Source organism: Patella vulgata, chromosome 4, assembly GCF_932274485.2.
Source record: "Patella vulgata chromosome 4, xgPatVulg1.2, whole genome shotgun sequence".
NCBI lineage: Eukaryota > Metazoa > Mollusca > Gastropoda > Patellidae > Patella > Patella vulgata.
The window spans coordinates 46,622,442-46,645,907 of NC_065882.2; the positions used below are offsets into that span (position 1 = coordinate 46,622,442).

The 23,466-nt window shown below is 35.5% G+C and overlaps 1 protein-coding gene across 3 annotated transcripts in view; it reads right to left on the bottom strand.

Moving 5' to 3' along the window:
* The window catches only part of LOC126817605 (repulsive guidance molecule A), a 35,449-nt gene that overhangs the window by 8,639 nt on the left and 3,344 nt on the right, over window positions 1-23,466 (bottom strand). Inside the window, exon 1 of one of the 3 annotated variants that reach the window (XM_050544692.2) lies at window positions 10,335-10,767. The exons of 1 other annotated variant lie outside the window; for it this stretch is intronic. In XM_050544692.2, coding sequence (XP_050400649.1) covers window positions 10,335-10,354 — 20 coding nt within the window. In that variant the 5' untranslated portion in view covers window positions 10,355-10,767. Of the gene's footprint in view, window positions 1-7,308; window positions 7,766-10,334; window positions 10,768-23,466 lie in introns of those variants that run through there. One more of the 3 variants, XM_050544691.2, reaches the window with a different exon arrangement.

Consider the following 23,466-nt stretch of genomic DNA (forward strand, 5'->3'; position numbering starts at 1 on the left):
AGTTCTGTGTGTACAATGATAGATAGCAATTTACCTATCCTTTATATGATAGAAATAATATGTTACAAGTCAATCAAACCTCCATCACTTCAGGCATCATACAGCTTTACTGAATTTGAAAAAAAAATTCGCGTAATTTTACATAAGCAAGTGACCTCGTCCAAAGTTCGTCTATAACACAATATTTAATTACAAATTTGCTCGAATATGCTTACGGCGAAATCTAGTTTAAATATTTTTCTACGGGCATCTATTTTGAACAAATGTTAATTAATATCTTAATACAAAGAGAAATTATGTTCCTATGAGATTTAAAACCAGTCTGCATTTCAGATACGTCATGTCATAGTTCAATCAATGAGGAATAAGTCTATAAGTTCGATTGAATCAATACCAAAATTAATATTATCATTATTAGTTGCTTTAGGTAAATTAATTTATACAAATGAGAAATCAAAAACATTCCTGATTTCTTGTTCTCAAACATTACGCATAAAATATGTTAAGATGGCTCTATTCTACTTCAATGTCAATTGGATGATTACGAAGTCATTAATAATCAAATACCAAACTTTACATGATTATCTTTTGTAAATTTTGAACATTCAATTGTTTAAATGAAGTAGTGTCCGGTTCTCTGATCAACGTCAACTCTCAAGTAGAATGAATGACAGATCCCCTCGTTATTAACACATCAAGAGTGGTTCCCACGCGATGGATGAGTTATCGCCCCTGGATCTAATTATAGGGGCGTTGCCTAGGGGCTGGAAAAAGTCTTTGATTTTGGAATGAAATCGAGAGGTTACCATTAATGACAAATAACCGAGGCGGACGAGCCGAGGTGATGATAATTGAGTTTTAAAAACACTATAACTTCTTCCCCAAAACAAAACAGTCTCTAGATGTCGAGTGTGGCCCAAGGCGAATGTTGCGTAACAATTATGTAAGAAACTGTTGGTTCCCATGGCCAATTCTTTTGTAAATTTAGTACGCATGTCAGATTAACTGATTAAATAAAGGAGCGATGATTTCTTTTCTCATTCCTATCTTTAATTTATTTCCACTTAAAATAAACAGTTTAAAAGTTTCTCCAGTTCTCTATCACTTAAAGAAAACAATGGCACAGCTATTAATAAAACTTTCACTCAGTTGCCGACAAAAAATATCGTACATGTACATATAAACAACGACGCCCTTACCACTACAGAAATCCTTAGCTTCGTTAAAAAAGAATGTTTTAATACCACACATATAGTTGCTTGATAATGTTAACTTATTTAAATATCTCTATCAGTTTAAAAACATATCATCAGTTTAAATATCTGACTCACACAATTTTTCTCTCTTTTTTTTCTGTATTTGGAGTACAGAAACATGATTATATCAGAAAACAAAGATGAAGATATTTCAAATATTTTATTTTATGTAAATTTTTGGAAATCACTGCAAAGGGGATGAAAATGTGGTGTGGTGTGTTGTTTTTTTTTTTGTTTTTGTTTTTTTTGTCATATGTGTGAGCGTCATTGGTGAGCTCAAGTAGCATGTGACAATTTTTCCATAAAATAGAAATAACTTGCAATGACTACTCGAGAGTTAAATCATTATTACAACATTTAATGATGAAGCAGTTTTACAAATGGGCTGAAATCGATTATAATCCACAAAGGGTGCTACTGGAGTGATAACCAGCCATACTATCATATAACGGAACCATATGATGTACAATCCGCTGAAATCAGAGAGATGGTGTATGGGATCAATTATCGTACTGTTAATAATTGGTGCAAGCCACTATAATCTGACACCCAAATGTGATAGCTGTATTTTAATGGAGCGGTAATGACCACGGTGACTATTATCAGGGGATGTTTAAGTTAATGCCATTTCAAGCCAATACTGAAGTACTCATCGATTGCACACGCACTAGCATTCGGGTAATTCCGTACGTTAAAGAGTCCAGAAACAACTTTGCAATAAGCTAATTAAATAAGACAATACATAGAAACGTCTTGAACCGCAATCGTGTTAAAGCAATGAAGTCGTGATGAACGGTATAGTAAAAACAGTTATACGATTTTGAGCAACACTAAAACAGATGACGCAATCGTGAAATAAGCGAGATGACATCAGATAGCGATGACGGTTCACATAAACAAAGGGTTTATATTACGCTAACGAGGTAGAAAATAGGATGACTGTAATCAAACGAAGCATTTAACAAGGTAGTAGAGCAATATTCTTGTCAAATATTTTCCGACTGTTGCTTTCATTTTGTCCAGAATGCCGATCATTTTACAGATGGAGGTTGAAAGTAATTATTTTATGGCCCAATACCGTTGAGTGTTATGTTTGTTACTTTCACCTTGTCTAAATTGCAATTTGTTTTTTAAGGCATGGTTATTAACGTTATATAAATGTCGTACAAGTTTAGAAATCTGTAAATGATTCCCTGTTTTTAGTAGTCATAAAAGTGGTAAATCACCGACCTTTAGGAGGTGTCAATACATGTTACCGATCTTTGCAAACACCATATAATTTCTATTAAATCTATTTACTGATGGATTGTTTGCAGGGCCGAATTAACAATGAGGCATGGTGGGGCCCCAGGACATCAGCCCCCCGCCCCCCCCCCCCCCACACACACAACAACAAAAAAAAATAATTCCCGTTTCGTTCAAAAATGTATGTTACATGTACATGATAGTTACACCCGGCGGACGTGCATTTAATTAATCGCATACAATTAACCAACCATCTTCAAAAGGATTAAAACATGTCCGGACATGGAAGTAAACCAAAAGTAACGACCTTCACACTGTAATCATGTTTGACAACTTCAAAAACAACGAAGGTTACATGTGTGCCAATTCTATTAACTTTCTTTAGAAGTATTCTCAGGACTGACGAGGTATGTCACTTCCTATGTTCATACTATCATCAATGAACGCAGTCGGTGGTGGTTATACGGTGAACCCGGAAGAAAACTCAAATCTTCAATTTTGAAAAATCATAGCACCAGAGAGATACTAATTATTTGATTATCTCACAGATAAAGGTAACAGACCACCTTTTCGCATCGAGAACACAACAGATCAATGTACTGAAAGTACTGGTTAGAACAGGGGTGAACTTGATTCTTTAAGACACCAACTTATATTGGGATTTGGTCGCATTAGTAGAGGGGGTTTACACTGTTTAAACAACTCGGAAAGTAACAAAATAGCGTAAGTTTTACAAAGCGAATAAGAATATGACATGTTTATTCTTGTAACTAATTTGGTTTGAAATATTGTTCAGTAAACTTAACACAATTAATGAATTACGATAAAACAAAATGTAGTCAATTTTTTAGTCTTACAATACAAAATGATGCATTTGTGCAATCACATGTCAAAGTTTCGCAACCAGTAACACATTCTACCCAGAGAAGGACAACCACCGCTATTACTTGATTGGGAACATATCTGTAAAGTCAACATGCAGAGAATCACAATTACCAAAGTCCGAATATTCCGTATGTGCAGGGCCGTAACTAGCCCAGAGCAACGAGGGGAGGGAGGGGGGTGTTCTTAGGCGTGCTGTAAAATTGACGGACACTATATATCTAGTTTTTTTTTATGGTCGACAATTCTTTCACAGAGGGGCGGGAGATTGCCCCCCCCCTCCCCCCAGTTACGCGCCTGCGTATGTTTAAAACGTATTAAAATAATTTGCAGCCGACTTTCATTCTAAATGCATGATTATGATGGTTGTAGCTATAAAGAACATATCCATTAAACATCTTTTTTATTAAAATTAATACAACTTGAAATGATATGTCACCAGGTCCTAGTTTTAATGTGTCAACGTCCTGTTCTTTGTGTACAATAAAAAGTCCATTCAAATTTATTACATTTTATGGAATCATAATTTACATCAGTGCAGGCGTTGTCATTAAAATGTGAAATATATTAAAATGACACCGATTGATTGATGATAATTGCAGGAATAACTAGTAATGGCATAATAATAACCATAGCGGGCTGCATATGATATGACAGCAGCAGCCAGAGCTGTGAAACGTAGCAGAAGTAAATCCTGAATCCATAATCCATGCAAGAATATTACCATACACTGGAGCATTAAGTGTTAATGACGGAGGAAATTCTAATCATTCAAATTCAAATATTGACCAACAGCCTTAAAGGCTTTTTAATTGATCGGGTTTTTACACGAATCTTATTCATGCCTTCGTCATTTAATTTGTATTATTGTTACATGTCAAACATTTTCTAGCGTACATAGCATTTTCTTACAGACTGTATGCAAACTCACGTCCATGTGTTGTGTCTGTCCACGTGAGGCGTGTCCAGTAATTATTAAAGCTTTAATCGTATACGGTTGTTCTTGCTACTGTTTAAATGGGATCGTGTTGTTTCCATGTTGTTCAAGTTAAAATAGCTTTCGGCATGTCAGATCTGACATATTACTTAATAAATATTTACCTTTATCCTCTGTATCATGCATCCTTCGATATCATATTAAAGTAAATTGCTAAGAACAAAAACTGTTATGCAAAGTTCTAATATATATATTTGCCAGATGGAAGCCGATCATATACAGACGTGGTAATTTGATTGTTAATGAGCATAACTAAATTGGTTCCATTTTCATTTAAAACAATATCACTTGTGGCTTCTTTGAAAAGCATTGTTCAGTTTCATTAAGAAAATGACTGGATTGTATAAACGAAACAGACATTTTTATTTTCTTTCCAATAACAACATAGAAGATGTTACATGCCGACTTCACAAAAAGGCCAGAAATGGTGTCGTCGCTCTCTCGCCGCCATTTTGAAGATGACAAGAGTCGAGACAGTGGTACAACTACGGCGTTGTCTACCGCAGCTTGCAAGAGCTAGAAATCATAGCACAACAATCAAGGTGCAAAACTAGTGTTTGTCGAACAAATTTACCTTATCAAACACAGTTCAATATTTGACTTGTTGAAAATTTAAAACGGTTGTCATTGACTCATTGTCGTTGTATACCGAAGGAGAGAGCACTGTAAAGGAAACATCTTAAGCGAACCCACTAGAAGTCACAAGTATTATACATTTCCTTCTACTTGAAGGTATTTTTCCTGTATTGCTGTAACAATTATCATCTAAATGCTTTTATCTTAAATTAAAATTCGTCGATCATTGTGATAATAGGCGACCCACTTAACGTTTGTTTAGCAAAAAGACAAATTGTGTTTGTTCGCTTAAAATATAAAGAACATTGGATTTTTATTTAACATACTTTTTTTCGTCTTTTGTCCCCGTCTTTCAGAAACAATAGAAATAGACGAACTCATGTTTTGTCACAGTTCGCGAATAACAGACGAGAAGAAATTGAGCAAACGTTTATTGATAGAAACTGATTTGCTGTGCAAAACACAATTACACGGACTAGATAGGTAAGCGAAACTAATGTAACGGTAGGAGAAAATCGAGTAATAAGACTATTTATCAATGAAATAAAATACATCATATCTTCACATCCTCAACACAGAACTTGATATAAGTTAAAAGATGTTACAGGGTGTCCTTACATTTTACAAATTGCTCAAGTCGGCAACCTATGATTTACAAAACTAGCTTACACACCTTTTCGAGTGAAGGTTTTCAGAACTGCATAAAGCAAGAGAAAACTTATCGGCAACCTATGATTTACGAAACTAGCTTACATAGCTTTTCGTGTGAAGTTTTTCTCATGCACAAAGCAAGAGAAAACTATAGTCGGCAACCTATGATTTATGAAACTAACACAGAACTGCAAAAAGCAAGAGAGAACTATGGCAATATGGGTGTGTGCAAGAATAAAGAAAACCAAGCTGGTTAGCTATCGAATATCGATTAAAAACTAGTTTCTGTCTGATATTCGATCATTCATGGTTTTTTTTTTTTAAAATACATTGAAAAACTTTTCCTTTTATTAATAACAGAGTGTCGCCGTGTCTTAAGACAAACACACTTGTGTAAAACTAAAGAATACTTGACATCTTTAAATAACAGAAAAAGAGATAGAGCCAAAAAAGAGTTGATTTCATTCCAGTACAGATGGGAATCGCCAATGCATAGTATAAAATAAACACCATGTGTAGAAACTTTTAAGAAACGCCCTGTGTGTCAATCAAACCTCTCACGCATATTTGCATAAATAAATACCATTCCCGAAAATATACACACACACACGCAAGTACACAAGAGTCTCTCCCGTCAAAGACTGTAGCGACAGATTGTTACGTCAATCAAATAATGGGGTATGAGCATTATTTGCATAACGGAAATTTTCAGAATATAAATGCCCCCATAGTGTTGCATATATCACCACTGTCTTCTTCCATACTTATACACTGATTTGCTAACTAACATACATACATACATACATAAATACTAAACTTGTCAGACATCGTCATGCTTCAGTTATCACCTATTAAAAAGTCTTACGTGTGTGTTAATTAAATGTAAGAGTGACGGCTGCGTGAATATAACATTCATGTCGCAACTGTTTTTCTCCATCAGATAACATACCAAGCCTCTTCATACCTCACTCACTTTTCATTCATCCATTGCACTTGTGTAAAAGCCAAATTGCTGTATGTCCAATCTGTCTCAACTGTCGGATCTCATTTAGATTTAGTTCTTCAACCTGAATCTCTATTTATGAATGAATTTGTTTGCATCAAAACCTTGGTAACCGTAACTAACAAACTCCAAAAGAAAACATTCACATCTGACTCACTTTCGCGATCATTAGTAAATTTGATTTCTTGATTTGGATGTAGACATGTAAAATGTTATTAGATTCTAATATCGAGTTTAGTTTGCTAATTCAATTTCTATTCCATTACACTTTTTTTAAAATGCTTCATTGCAGATTCCGCAAGTGTGTAAAGTTAAATACTGGCTCTTGTATGGGTTTGTTAGTACGCGATAGAATCTTACTCCATAATCCCTAATCAGTTCAATGTGTGAAATGTTATTAATCATACACGATAGAGTGAAACACCGGGGATTATACTGAATAGCATCAACCTATAATTCAGTTATTAATTCATATCTCCGGGTTAATCAGTGTATGCACCATCGGTGTGAACAAGGAATGCAAACTAACAGTGCTCTGTATCCGGCATCGGATAATAGCTATCCGTGAGTCATGATCCCCGAGCAGCTGGGATATATCGGGAGGTTGAAAAGATGTTATGAGGTAGCAAGGATAATAATGAAGATTTAAATACTGAAATCATCAGTGGTTTATGATTGATAGTTTGTAATTAGCTTACCGGCCTTTGCTCATCAAATACAACATCTCCCGCCTTCCATTCTCTGATGTTTTCCCCAGTCTCACACCCTAACCAGCTAGCAGACGATATCCGGTAAGAGAAGCGTATTGGCCATTGTACAATCAAGTGAAGCCATCTAAATTTACAACTCAAAACATTTCCCTGGTCCTCATCTTATTACACTTTAAAATAATGCCATCAAAACGTTTGACTTAATTCGTTTGATTAACAAGAAAACATAAGTTTGTATTCGGCTACCTTTGTTAGAAAACGACTGTAAATCTTTCTACAGTGTGAATTAAACATTTCATACCATAGCCACGATCACGCCGACACTCCAAAAATATGATTTTCACTCCACATTAACCAGGAGAAAGGCTAATTAATTGGCCGCAGACTCTCTAAAGTATGTGAGCTTTATTTTCACAAGAAAATGCGATGTTGGCAGGACGGGTGTTCCACACGTGGAAAGAGTGCAAAAGTCTGGCGAGAAACTCGGCAAGTTTCTTTTCGCTTCCTTGCGAACTTTGTTTGGTAGAATTTAAGAGTAGTGTGTAATACCGACCAGTATAGGTAGAGAGTATTTTTTTTTAACTTAGCATTCAGTATCAAGAAGGAACACGTGCAGTGGGTGTGCTATAAATCTTCTGCGAGTAAGGGTAGTTTAAGGCGTGGCCTGACTGATGGTTTGTATTGAATCTGAGGCTAATTAAGAACCGTGTTACCAGCATCTTGCAAGCATATGCCGAAACATCGACCAACAAACAATCTCTAAGCTTATTTACTCAGCTCGGATCTGAGCCGGCATTAAATATAAAACACAAGTGGTGTGTTTTAGTCGACTAGAAATACAAGACGGTGCCAAGAGCACATGTTATTGTCGTTAACTGTGTGTGAGAGAGTTGCACGGGAAATCACCAGTTCCATATCACTGGTTGGGCATTCTGGCGTGAAACAGGCAATATTCTACCAGCTGTCGATTTCTCCACACTCCCCAAGTCAATGAACGCAATTTTCTCTAATATTTTAAGCTTTTCTCATACCAAAATGGCTGCTACAAACACAGAGAATACGCGATTACGGGTAGTGAAGAAGTCATACAATGTCTTCTCGCCAATCTCAAAGAGCAGACGACCGTCTTGAAGCGTTGTTTCTAAACGTCACCTCTAAACACAACGTGCAACACAATCAAGTCATCCATACTTGGTAAATTTATCTTAGTTGTGTTGACAAGTACAAGAAGTCACCAATGTTTGATGGAAAAAAGCCCCCTTGAAAATCAAATCAAAGATGTTACTATACGCCATCTTTGAACATGGCTCGCGTGGGATGTAAGCGATGTTTCAAAAGAAAAAAAAAACATTTACACGAAACGTCGCGGGTTTTGAAAGGAAAGGGGGGAAATCCGTAGCTATTAACTCTTGAATTTGTAGTTAATCAGCACTAAAGTAACCTCTGTCTTATGTTGTGCTAATTTATCTTAGGACGAGGTTTTAGTCGCTTGTCGATGTTTTTTTGGTTTTAAAAATGCTGGATTATGATCTGTTGACAGAGGGAGTTTCGCTCGCACATCAATGACTGGGACGACCCGATACCGTATCTTGCGAGTGAAAACACACCGACATGGTATCATTATGTATTCTGTACAGCTGTAGAATACACCCTACCACCTCAACCTAGCACAAAATTGACACCAATCTAACAAACTGCAACGTGCCAACTGCATACTAAACGGAATTATGAAGGTAGGGTGAAAAAAGGGCGTCATGATAAACTATATGTGCAATGAGAACAGTTCACATGACAAGATCTAAGTTTTGTCATGTAATAACAAACTTCTGCTTTATGTCAGAAAGTAACCTCCGATCCTTCTTCAGCCAAAAACCTATTCACAATGTCTGTATACCGGTACATGTTTTTTCTAGATTTAACGCTTAATTCGTTTATTCCTCCTACACTCCATCAAAATTATACAATGTTAAAGACAACCTTTTGTACTTCTTAGGAAAAACAAATGATATGAGATTGCTATGGATGTGATTTGTCTCTCTAAACTTTACTACTAGACTGCCGTAGAGGGTTTCATGCTATCCTAAAGTCGAAAATGGAAAAGAATATGGTAGAAATGCCATAAACTCAACATCACAGCTAAAATAGAGGTTCTTTTAAAATCAGTAAAGAACGGGTCGTGTTTTTGAAATGTGGGATACTGGCGGACCACAAAGTTATTCGATTCGTTTATTTCAATCCGCTTTTTTCATGATGCAATTCGATACCGGGGTGGGGGGTACCAGCAATAATGATTACAGTAAATAAATAGAAAGAAATTAGTTGACATTTCTAAATTCGACTAGAAGTGAAGCTGTAAAATGAATTACTGAAAAAATAACCTAACTGGCCGATTTCAACCAAACAGATACGTGCTTTATAAAAGCCTACTGTTAACTTAGTGAATTTACCAACAACAAACAGAAGGTGTGAAACCAACCTCAATGACTTTAAGAAACAATCTTAACACATATCATAGCCTACAGAGAAATCTAAACACGGAAAATGCCATGTATGGTCATCCCCCAAACCTAAAACAACCAGACCCTATACCACGCATACCGTTTCGCACTCGTTTTGTTGACACAAAGATTAAGTATTTTTCCTGCAAATTCTTGCTTTGAAAAGTTAGATACATTGTCAGCATGGGGCGTGTGATCGTTTTCAATGATTCGGGATTTTAAAACATCCAAACGTGTGATTTACCGTTTGAAAAAGATCGTCTGCTTTTCTAAGAGAACAACGTCTCGCGTGTGAACAATGGTGCATGATGGGACAATATATGAATAGTATGTAGTGGAAGTTTGTTTGATGTTTGATATGTACATGGTTTAAAGTAAGATGGTTATTACGATATAGACTAGGTTAGGACCTTACTACTACACCAAACTACGGGGAGCACACGATTACCATTGAATGAGGCACGCCAATTGGTTATACGAGCTCACTCTATCAAATATATCGAATTGCCTTCTCACCTTGCGCTATAACGTTTCATCCGTATCTATCCAGTCATCCATGCGGTATCCGAACTTCCTTGGCTAGTCATCGGCTGCTACAGGTTGGAATACTTGTCCAAATTAATAATCCAGTCTTTCCAGTTGTCATTACGAAACTAACCCCTACACTGAACGACTGGCGTCTTTTATATAGGTGTCGATACAAACTCCTAATGCAGTCTATTGTACCGGGGTGCGAGAAAAACTCTTTATACAAAGGGTAGGCAAACAACACAATTCTTCTTTAAAAGTTTAACTCAATCCACAACCAGTTTGGCAACGTACAGCAGAATTTAAATCGGACACTGGACACCGTCTCTTCTATTTCAATAGAGAAAAAAAATTAAACCGTGTCATTTTCAACAAAATGCGACATTTAATGGCGAATCAGTCTTATCCACTATAATACATCAATCACTTTCTATAGGCCGCTTTTATATCGTCATCTGTGATTACAGCTCGCGCTCACGCGCCAGCTCCTGAATGGTCAACAACATATTATTGGTCGATTTATTCCCCTTATAAAAATGATACGATGATTATTTGTCGAAAGATTTATAATATCCCTGACGAAACCATAAAAAAAATCCTTTTACAAAAAAAGTATGTTTTAAACGCGAGAAAACCAGTTTACAATAATGCATTTATATGGAAGGTATATGGACTTGCCTTCGGCTTTATTTATTTTTTTATTTTTTATTTTTTGGCTTAGGAGTTTTAATTGCTTCTCAGTAGATATGAATTGGCCGCTGTAGGGGGTACAAGCGCTGATAAGGTGTGTGAATTATAGATACAAGTCGGATCATACTGTTATTAAATTTAGCGAATACCTAATATAATATCGTAATAGAAGCAATTTATATGTATAAGGTGAAGTATTGGTTGGAATTGAGGTGGATAAACTGTTTTATATTAGCTATTATGCCGGATTTAAATCGCTTTATTGCGTGTCCCAAACACAGCGTGCCCACAGTCCCCGAGCTTTCCTACACAATTATATTGTAAGAATATAATCCCTTTACATCACTGACACCACACCAACTATGATTATTATTTTACAATGAATATTTATAACCAAATATCAGTTTTGAAGAAATACTCTAAGCACGATACCCAATTACCGCCATCGTCAGACAATCTTGAAACATGACATCAACTCGATGTCCTCGGTTATTAAGATCGCTTTAATGACATAAAGAAAATATCCAAGACCCTTAGATTGATTAAGGTAATCCATCTTATTTGCTATCAATTCTCATTTTAGTTGATGACCGAATGAAGATGGGATTGAATCTGATGTAGGCTGGAGAGGGTCTAGAATATTAAATTCCAGGAATTCATAAATAAACATCTCATAAAGGTTTATAAATTATGCATGCATTAAAATGTACTTCCATGTAGGGTCAAAGGGAAAAAGTTTTTAAATAAAGATGGGAATTTCTCGTCAAAGCGGATCAGGTGTCAAGCAGCACACAAATCTTGGATTACAGAGGACTTCATTTGCTGCGGTGCTCCGCCCTGGTCACGGGTAGTCAATCATCTAATTTAGATAACGTGCTTCTTATTCGAACCTCAAATCACCGCACAATGGCAGACGTCAAAATGTGAACATTAATCCGAGTAGAAAGGTGGCAGAAATATCACTTTCCCATTCTCACACCTAAAGTGTAAGGTGATTAAAGCGGGTCTTTTCACCCTGACTGAATACCTGTGGAGATGATTCGTCCCTTGTATTGTCTATAGACTAATCAGCTGATAAATTATGTAATCAGATTTGATCTGAGCCGACAAGAAGGTAAAAATATTTCGTTAAGAATCCCCTGTTCAATGGGACCAGTGTTTTTTTCGGTGAACGAACAAGAGGCTCAAAGGCGTCCTTATGAAGGATTTCGACATGAATAGAATTATATGAGAAAATCCGCCCATCACAAGAGGTGAACTCGGATAAACGAATAAACAAGCATAATAGCGGTAGAGAAATACAAACAATGGAAGGAGTCTAGGAATTTTTCAAGCCTGGCTGATTTCGGGTCTAAAGTTAAAGAAGTGGAAGAATTGCTGAAAGCGTTGAGTGTGAATAACTTTAACAATTGTGACAAGGGTTTATCGCCAGGTCGAGGAATAAAAGAAGAAAATAAAAAAATATGTGAAACGGCAGGAGACCATGACAATAAAGTAGGAACGTATATGAAAATATGTGTATTCATGTTTTAACTTTTTTTTGTTTTGTCGATTTGTAAACATGCTCGTGAAATATTTTAATCGTGAATTAGCTCATAAATCATTGATTTAAAAGAAGACAATAAATGAAATGGTGTGTTATGTTTGACTTTTTTGCACCGTATAAGACAGAAAATACCCCAAATAATAATATACCAATAGAAATATTTGCATATCCAACACTGATGTTTGTAACATCATACATAATATATGCCAAAAATAGACATTGAATTAAGCAATCAATAAAAATCACACCCTAAATAAACTAGTCAAAAAGGGTTTACGTTATTTTGTTAGATACTTGTATGTAAGTACGATGATGGTTCACTGAAAAGGCGAATAACTGGATAAGCGTGTGTGAGTGGGGGGGGGGTATATACGCCCACATTTTCATGTGGACGCATATTGTCGTCGCCCCTGTCCGTCCGTCCACAATTTGTTTGTGGACACTCTACAGGTCACAATTCTTATCCGATTTTGACGCAACTTGAAATGTAGGTTTATCTCAGAAATATCTCGGATCCTTTCGATATTGGTATGTATCGGATCGAAACTTCATGGATTATGGCCCCTAATTGTACGAAAAATCATGTTTTTAGCTTGTGGACACTCTAGAGGTCATAATTTTCATCTGCTCCTGATTGTACGAAAAATCGCGTTTTTAGCTTGTGGCCCCTCTAGAGGTCACAATTATTATCCGATTTCAAAAACCGTTCGAATATATAACCGTTACACCGTAATGGAGGTTGAGTCCGAATTTCGTGAAAATCGGACCAAAACTGTCGGACAAAATGGCCGCCCCTCGAATGCAAATAGTGTAAATATATGGTATATCAAGGTTGTGGGCCCTCTAGAGGCCACAATTCTGATCAAATTTTGATGAAACTTTAAATTTATGTTTATATCACAACGATCTCGGTCCCTTTCGATAATCGCGCACATCCGAACGTAACTTCCTGGATTACGGCCCCTGATTGTTCGAAAAATCTCATTTTTAGCTTGTGGTCCCGCTAGAAAACACAATCTGTATTAAATTTTAAAAAACGTTTAAATATATCACCGTTACACATCAATTTCGTAAAAATCTGACCCAAACTGCCGGACGAAATGGCTGCTCCTTGTACGCAAATAGTGCCAAAGTATGTAATACCAAGGTTGTGGACCCTCTAGAAGTCACAATATTTATCCGATTTTGACGAAACTTGAAATGTATGATTATAATCCAAAGATCTTGGTTCCTTTTGATATTTGCACATATCGGTTCACAATTTTTATCAGATTTTGATGAAACTTAAAATATATCTTTATATCCTAAATATCTCAGCCCGTTTCAATATTCGCGCATTTCAGACCATAACTTCCTGGATTATGGCCCCTGATTGTACGGAAAATCGCCCTTTGTTTAGCCTTTTCTCTATCCATCTCTTGCAAAATGTGGCCGTATCTTAATAATAATAATAAATTATATTATATAGCGCTAAATTATGTCCGCTGGTCATTTCTAAGAGCTTCACAGTGAGGTCAACTATTTGTTCTTGCACAGATATTTGGTAAACAGATATGTCTTTAGTGTTGTCTTAAAACTTGAAAATAAAATTGTCGAGCGCATCTGTTGAGGAAGCTCATTCCATAAATATGCACCATGAACAGGTATTTTCCATACAATTTATTATATCTGTGAACCGAAATCAATGTTTTATCTGCTAAAGATCGCAAGTTCTGTCGCAAAGGAGTAGTGAATGAAAAAAGATCACGCATATACTGTGGTGCAGTATCGGAAAACATGGCTTTATGGACGGTTGTCAGAATTTTATAGTCAATTCTAGCTTCAACAGGCAACCAATGGAGTTGCACAAGTTTATTGGTGATGTGATCCGATTTTTTAGGCCTAGTGACTAAACGAGCTGCATTATTTTGAGAAACCTGTAGGCGTTTTAAACAATATTTTGGTGCTCCTGCTATCAGTTCATTTGCATAATTCAGTTGAGATAGCACTAGGGATGACACTACTTTTGCGCAAATGTTGTCGCTCAGATAGTTTCGTATTTGAGATATAGGTTTCATCCGCATGTAAACCTTTCTTATAGTCAGGTTGATTTGCGGAGAGGATGACATTGTTTCATCCATCATATATCCCAGATTTTTAGCTTTCTTTGTTGGATAGATGGTGCAGTTTCCGATTTTTAAACCAGGAATTTCTCTAGTGTTTTTTATCTGAGATTTAGGATACACAACCAAAAATTCAGTTTTTGCATCATTTAATTTTAGTTTGTTGAAAGACATCCATAGGCGAATATCAGCCAAACATTTTTGTATTTTATGTAAAGATTCTCGTAATGATTCAGGGTCAGAAATACAAACCAACAGTATAGCAGCCGCTTGTTTTCTACAGTATTCCAACCAGAACCATTTATGTCGTTATGGATTTTTGAACAGAACCAGTCGCTACTTAAAGAAATCTACGAAGCCTAGTTTTTCGATCAGATCGCTTCAAATACCTTTACATTTGAATTTGAATAAAACTAATATGTGATTCGCGAATTAGGTCGACATTGGCGAACTTTTAATATACACGTACTTTATGTTTAATACATCTGCTTTAATTAATTTTGGAAGAAGAACCGCATGCTCCCGAATCCTTCCACCTGATACTGTAGCCCCAGTTTTCTGATTAAGAGGATATTTCATCTGTAATAAATGTGTCTAGGATGACGAATTGACTATCTACTAGCGACCACGATTATATTTAACTAAATAACCACTGGCGTGCAAATATTGATGACGTGGACTAATCTAATAAAACGTCACTGTTTTATGTTTACGTGAGAAATGTCTTATAACAAGGTGTCTGCTTTTTATCAAGTTTTAAACGACTTTTTCTCATAGTGCTAGTTCTTTTATAAATCTATTATAACAAAAAACACTGTTTGTTTTTCATTTGATTATTGAAATTATTGATTTCAAGATAAAGCAACTTAGATGTAATAATGTGAAATAGTAACCTGGTTTGTTAATCGATTTAACGTCTTCTGTCAATTTAAATCAAAATGGTGTACAACTATTTTCATAATCAGTTTAGTTACCACAGTAAAAAAATAGATATAAGATCTTTGCAGTTGAAGGTTTTGGACTCAGATCTGAAAATGCGTAATAATTATCAATATTCAGTATTTCATTTTGAATAAAAAAATAATAAATTAAAAAGATTTGTCGTTCCTGGGTAAATTAATAGTGATTATCAGCAGTTTAAAATGAGGTAATGAATTTAAAGTCAGGTCTTTAACTTATATTTTCTCATTTTCAGTGGTGCAGGACGGCGAATCTGGCATAGAATTGTGTCTAGTCCTTCGGATGTGATGAAAACCCGAGGTCCTGTGTACACATTGGCGTGCACGTAAAAGAACCATTGACAGTCGGAACTTGAAATAAAGGTTCTTATATGCACGTCAACGTGTAAACGGGATTAGATACATTCTGAACATCTGAGACACGCTACCTGCGGAGAGGTATCTCAGACACAGTCAATAGCCATGATATCCATATCACGTGTTCTACACATCACAGGTCATGACATTGACGTCAATGGGTCATGAGGTCAACAACACGTTACCTTGTAAACAATAGGTTTATCTTCAGCATTGTTTCCTTTACACCCATAAAGACTATATAATTCGTCCAGTCCCAACATGTTCTCTCTTCTTCCAATGATTTTTCACAAAAATAACATTTACAACTCAGAATTGACGTCGTCTTCAATGACAGCGTCTGCGAATGGTTGTTCATAGAGGCTGCCATCTTGGCACTATTTTGTGCGTCGGTCGTGTCTATTTCAGATATACACAATCAATTCTGTTGGTGTTTTTAGCGTTGGGATTGACTAATAGTTAATTTATTTCAGTTCTAAAACAAATATCTTAAACTTTAACGCAAATTTAGAAAATAGCCAAATTCTGGCTGGGATTACTGAGCAAAATGGCCATTCACTGTATACGTGCGAAAAAAAAGCTAGCCACCAATTAATTTTCGTACGTTAGTTACGTACGGATTAGATATTGCTTCTTACCAGGCCCTCCATCTTGCACCACTGACGAGGGGAAAAACCACGCCCGAAAATCCGAGGAGCTTTCTCGACCAACACCTACCCGTTATGCCTCATATAGATAGTGACACAATTACTGCCCAACAAACCATGGAACAACTGACACAGTTTTCGATATAATCGCAGCACTCTTTCCCGAGAGTTGTTTTTGATCAGAATTTGAGAAATTCGGTCAGACAAACGTTACAATCATGCGCATTTTGTAAATGTATTAATTAAGAGTAAGTATGAATACCAGATACTTTCAGGTGGTCTAATTTGCTTCCTATATATTTCTACACACAAACTGAAATGACATTATGAATAAACAGAATGTTTACTAATTCACAATTCTAACACGTGCTGAGTTTTAGGTGGATTTTTTATATTATTTATTTTTTATGGAAACTGATTAACTAACCTAGACAAGTAAGACCACCAGCCGCGATGAGAACTAGGATACTACAGATAAATAAGTCTTGTTTGCAGCTGCGATGATGGACTTTAACATGATAATTCTTCAAAAGTATAAATGCAAAAAAGAAAAAAAAAATAGACAAATTATCTTACAGATTGCCATCAAACTTTCCATTAACTCGATGGCAATAAAATAAGGCGCTTTATAAATAAAACACTTCTGCCATTAATTAAAGAAACGAAATCACATATGGTTCAACGTCCTACTTTTGTGCTAATGACAACGATCATGCAGTGTGCAAAGAGGGATATTTTGTACCGACTGGAGAGTTAATATGGGGCAGACGAGCATATCTTTTCGACCTATCGAGCAGATTTTTAAAATCGCTCCCAAAAATCGCCCGTGTGCCTGTTCACGGCGACGACGATTCTGCCCGGCGAACCATTCGCCGGCCGATCGCCCGTATCTAGCATGTTAGATATTTAGATTCCTTATGAATTTGCATCGAGCATGACAGAGGTCTGTATCTGCTATCAAGTTGAACAATCTGACTAGTTTACTTTAAATATTGTGACAGAACGTGTGGGGATTACATCTAAACTTCTGTCAAGTCGGTCATGATTTGGGAACTTGATTCCGTAACGAGTACCGCTTACCGAGGTGTGAAACCACGCCCCTATGTTTATTGTTGTGTCTGGACAAGCGAATGGAATATCCTGTTTGAAGTGAACATGGTGGTAAGAATTAATTGATCACCTCATACTGTTAGATAGGAGGATAGATAACAAAATAAATATTGACACGATCTACTAGCTTTCATTTCAGCTTACCATTTTGAAACTTGGCTTTCATCCGAGGGGCTGGTGAAATTAATAAGTCGACAACACAGTCAAGCTATGGTAATAACATGCTGTATAGTCGAGCTTATCGAAATAGAAGATTGGTGTACAATATCAATATGGTGATTTTATAAGTCTGGGCCCTGTTTCACAATAACTTAAATCTCCTTAAAATCATCGTAAGCTAAAATTTCATCGTAACTTAAGATAGACGCGTTTCACAAAGCGATTTTAAGCATTTTAGATAAAATCCACTAAAATAATTATTTTAAGTTAAAATAGTGGCGTTTCACAAAATTATTTTAGGGACAATTTTAACTGAAGTCAATTTTAACTTAGGACAGCCGTCACTCTCTCCTAACTTAAAATCACTTCAATAACAAACAATGATTAGGGCGATGTTGTTAGATATATTGCGACATATAGATAGATATATTTGGAATAATGGTAATACTGCCAAAGACCCGGGTCACATAGTTTTAACATACTATCATTCACGAAAACAATTCTCAGTCATTTTCTTTTCATAGCATGGGTAATATAGCTGCGGCCCAACCGTTTATTTTATTGTAAGGCAATTAGATGACGCCCCAAATTAAAACCCCAGGACAAAAAAAAACACTCAAAACCCTAGTAAACAAAACTCTTTGTTACTGTTATATATATTACATATGATTCAAATATAAATTATACTATTTTCAAATAATTAATAGACAAAAAAAAACTAAAAGAAAATCTGAACTCACTTCGTATCTAATGTCTTGGAAAGAAGAGCACTCTTATCTATAAAAAATATCTTCGTTTAAAATGGCCAATTTCTTGGTATTAGAAGGCATATTATACTAGACGTGTCATATGCAAAGTATTTACTCGTTATGGTTTTGGGGTAATTATGATTTGTAAAATGATAAATCAATAATTTCAAATATGTTTATTGAAAAATGTTATAGGCCTATTCGAAATTAAAGTTTAATTTCATAAATTGATTATTATTTCTTAATGAAGGCTTACGTTGATAACACAAAATATATCAGAGAAGTTTTTTATAGGAGCCAAAGATATTTTATCTTGGGATTAAGATAGATAGGCATTATCCAATAAGGAGTGTGACACTGGTAATTTCAAACTATTTTTGAAACAATATATATGGGGATGACATTTCGAATCTAGGCCACGGAAGATTGGCTATTTGGTGGATTAGATTCAAAGTTGTTAAGTACTTTTAAAATTCAACTACAATTTGCATCACAAATATTATATGTTTGTGACAATTCTCAATAGTTTCTGTTATCCAGAATACCATAAAACTACGAAATTCAAGCGATTTATTTTATCGATACACATTTCCATTGAAGCCTGCGAGTAAATCAAATGCCAAGGTCACGAACCAAATGCCAAGTTCAAGGCCAACCCACCGATACATTTCGAAACAAATAATACGCAATAAACTCATTTATTTCACCTCTCTACGGCTGTCTGACCATGTGCAAATATTGCTATAACGTACAAAACTCTCCCCCATTGATATTGTAACCGTTTGTTCAACCTGTCAACAGTTTTCAGTTTCGAAGCGCATTTGCTTACAGCCTAATTGCCCGTATCGGTAATGTACATTGTGCGGGCTCAATCAATTTTAACTAGAATCTATTAAAATTGCATTTCAAGTTACAATTGATCTTCGTGAAACGCATAAAATTTAAAATTTCATTTTGATATTAGTTAAAATCTATTTTAGTGATTTTACCTTATTTTTTGTGAAACAGGGCCCAGGTCTAAATGACGAACGAAGACAGCACCAGACAAACAGCATACTAGAAATTAGTTTTGGTTGTCACAGATGAAATTGAGTATTTCAAATATGGTTATGCAAGTAGATATACAGATTATGTCTGACCAGTTCATTTTTAAATTGTCGGGATTGGAATTCGCTATATTTTATAAAATGATATATTAAAAAATGTCAGTTGTGATGCAAAAAGAAGTTATAAACTTCATTGAACAATAATTTCCAATAAACGCTTTAAATTCGCAATATATTTCAGCCAGAAGCCTGCAGCCACAGTTCCATACAGATAGCCATATTTCTAACAATTCATCGTTTTGCTAATAGACAGTCTTTTATTAACAATAACAAAAGTCTATTTAGCCTCAAGGAATCGGTGGAACTATATATATCTATAATACAGCACGCTTCTTATAAAAAAAAATCTTAAACACCAAACAATTTGAAATGAAGATCTCAAATAAATCCCAGACTAAGAGAAACAGCATTAAGATATCAGTTCACGTGGTGCAAATTAACACCAAGAGTAACAAAAATTTTATCATTTCCGTAAGTTGCTTTAATTTACTGATGCTATCTTAGTAGTTCGTCATATTAACGCGGGGTGCTCCCTTCCTATCGCCTAGAGGAATGTTTATATGTTATATTAAATGCAGATATCCTCTTGAGCCTAGTGTATATATAACTTGCGTCTCTTATCTGCCTCAATCGTGTGTATTTGCCATAAGCACTTCTGATTGTGTAAAAGGCCACAGTTTGTTCCACGTTGTTTCAAAACACGGCGGTTTATCCCACCACAAGTAGTCGGAATTTCTATATGTTTGAACTTATACATATGTAAATTTGGAACTTTTGCTTTAGAATATCTTTATCTAAATTTGAAAACAGTAGAATCTTATGATCATTACATTGAAAGAAATAATATGAAAACTACAAATATTAATAATCATTCTTCCTGGCAATGAAAATGTTGCTACTGGAAAAATTTGGTGGATTTTAATGACAATTGAACATTGGTGACATACAATTTATTTAGGAAGGTTTAACTCATCCAATATTAATTGTGTTGATGGTTTATGTTGAGCATCCGTCTTCATTAGCCCGGATGGAGCAGAAAAGTGGGACTTTAAACCTTATTTTATTTCATTTATTTTCCGTTTTTAGCATAGTTAAACGAACATACACCAAACAGAGAAGTGTATATATATATATATATATATATATATATATCAGCATATAATCACACTAAATATTTGCATGTGTGAATTGTTATCATTCTGCTGGTTTCGTGATGCACATTGGCACTGCAACATTTGTTCAATATGTGAACGTTCTGCCGTCAAAATGCCACACGTGAACGGGTGAGAGAGCTACAGTTAAAATCGTTTTCAATGAATTGCACGAACAGTATTTGTAATATGCTGCGATAACGGCAATCTCCACATATCTTTTAGCATGTTTGGATAAGGGTATGTGCAATTTTGCCATTTCAATGAGTAACGAAAGAAAGATACTACTAAACTGCGGCTAGCAAGAACAGAGTCATACAATGAAGCTGATCCAAGAATTAAGATTAGAAAGTTGGGTCAGAGATAAATAACAAGTCGCCGAGTTTATAAATGGCAATAAGTCAAGAAAAGACTAGTTAATACAAGTCGAATAAAGATGACGATATTAACAATCTCGACACGTTTTGATTAATAGATTTGTAGATTCCCAAGCAAGATCGAAATCGTCTCGGATTATAGAACTCAACGTAACCCATGGAGACCAATCAATCAACCAATTAACACGCTCGTTGCATAAGAGTGATTACGACGTTTCCTGAATTGGTTCTCCGTTCACGAAAAACAAGAGGCAGTCGATCAGTCTTGTTAATTTAGCAATACCGTACATATTTCTAGTGCTCGACTATTTATCAAGATCAATGAAGCTGTCAATTATATATATATAGATCTTGTCTTGATTAAACCACTTTGAACCATAACGTACACGGAATATAAAGTACATTATAAACGATGCTTGATGGTGGTATTTCTGAGCAGATACTGCTGCTATAGGACGTGTTTTAGCGTCCTACTTTTCTGTACCACTCGGGCTAACAAAGATGTACGTACTCCATACTATGGTGAAAATTTTGTCCGGCGGCGGAGCCACGGCCCATTCTTGTTTCGAATTCTAACTGTCAAGGGTTTCTTTTACACGCATGCCAATTTTTACCCGGGACCTCGGTCTTTGGTTGCATCCAAGCAATTTTTAATACAGAGCTTTTATAAATTTGCTTCAATCAATCTGGTTACCGGATTTGGATAATCTGTCCAGCATTTTCTGGATTTCATAAATGTATTCTTACAGATTTGGATTTGTTTCTAGTACAAAGAAATGTCTTATCAGCCAACAAAATGTTAGACAGAAATCTGCAACCTTTCTTTGACCCAGCTGGAAATCAGATGAAATCAAATGGGGGTTTTACGTCCAACTTTTGTGCACCGACTGGGATAATGAAGACGCCATTCCATGACAATGTGCTATGTCAAGGGCTCCTTTACGTGCATGCCAACGTGTACACGGGACCTCGGCTTTTCGTCCCATCCGAACGACTAGACGCTGTCTCTTGCCAGGCCCTTCGACCTGTTCCACTGACTAACCTGACAGACACTAGGAAGAATATAATATGACATAGGTATATATGCACCTAAGTTAATTAATCGTCATTATTTTTAAAATATAATATCTGCACTTAAAGCACTTATCAATTAAACTGAATGACCCCCCCCCCCCCCCACACACACACACACACACTTTGTAATGATTCGTCATATTCATGAGATGAACAAAATCCAAGGTTTGCAGATTACATATTATATATAGATCAGGTGCCAATAATATTTGAACGCTGTGGGGTGATTTTTACATAGATAACTGAACTTTGAAATATGACTGATATTCACACGATATGAACAAATCGTCACCGTGTGCAGGTGTTAAAATATGATAAGTTATGATTGACAGCTAGGTGATAATTATGATCCTGTGTTGATACTTATTTTTTAGGGACAACAAAACAGAAGAAGAGTGATAAGTCAGTTCTGTATCCAACATAAGCCAATTTTAAACAAAAATATAATTATATCAAAAAATCGGTAGACTGAACACAAAGCTACTATGGTAGATTGAAACGCATGCATTATGTAAAAGTTAAATCTGCATATTGCAAGTCTTTTTTCTGTTATACAAATTATTATTTAGATATTTATTCACATGACAATCCCATAATGAACTCCCTAGACAAACCGACGGCTAAGATATTGAGTGGATTAGGCAACATCTGTCATATCTTTTTTTTATAAGGACGCCACTCGTGGAGGCTGTCGATTGAGGCACTGAAAATCGAGATTTCATTTATTATCGATGCAGTAGTACTTGACAATCGAGACGATTTAGGATATGTATTGTAAAAACTTAAATATTTATAACTTCGGACATAATTAAGTAATTTGATTGAAATTTACAATGAATTCATTTTCCATTATTTATTTTTAAACTATTATAAGAAGAAGGGTCAACTCTGTAACTAAATCATAAATAATGCATCTTTAAAATAACATTAAGACTATATTTAGTTTATAATGGGGTTGAAATATATTTGATTTGTATCCCGTAACATCCATATCAAGGGATTATCTAATCTAAATTACTACCCATCCATACGTATAAGCCCTTACTTTTCAATAATTGTATTAATAATAATGTTATTTCTCCCCCCTGTCGTG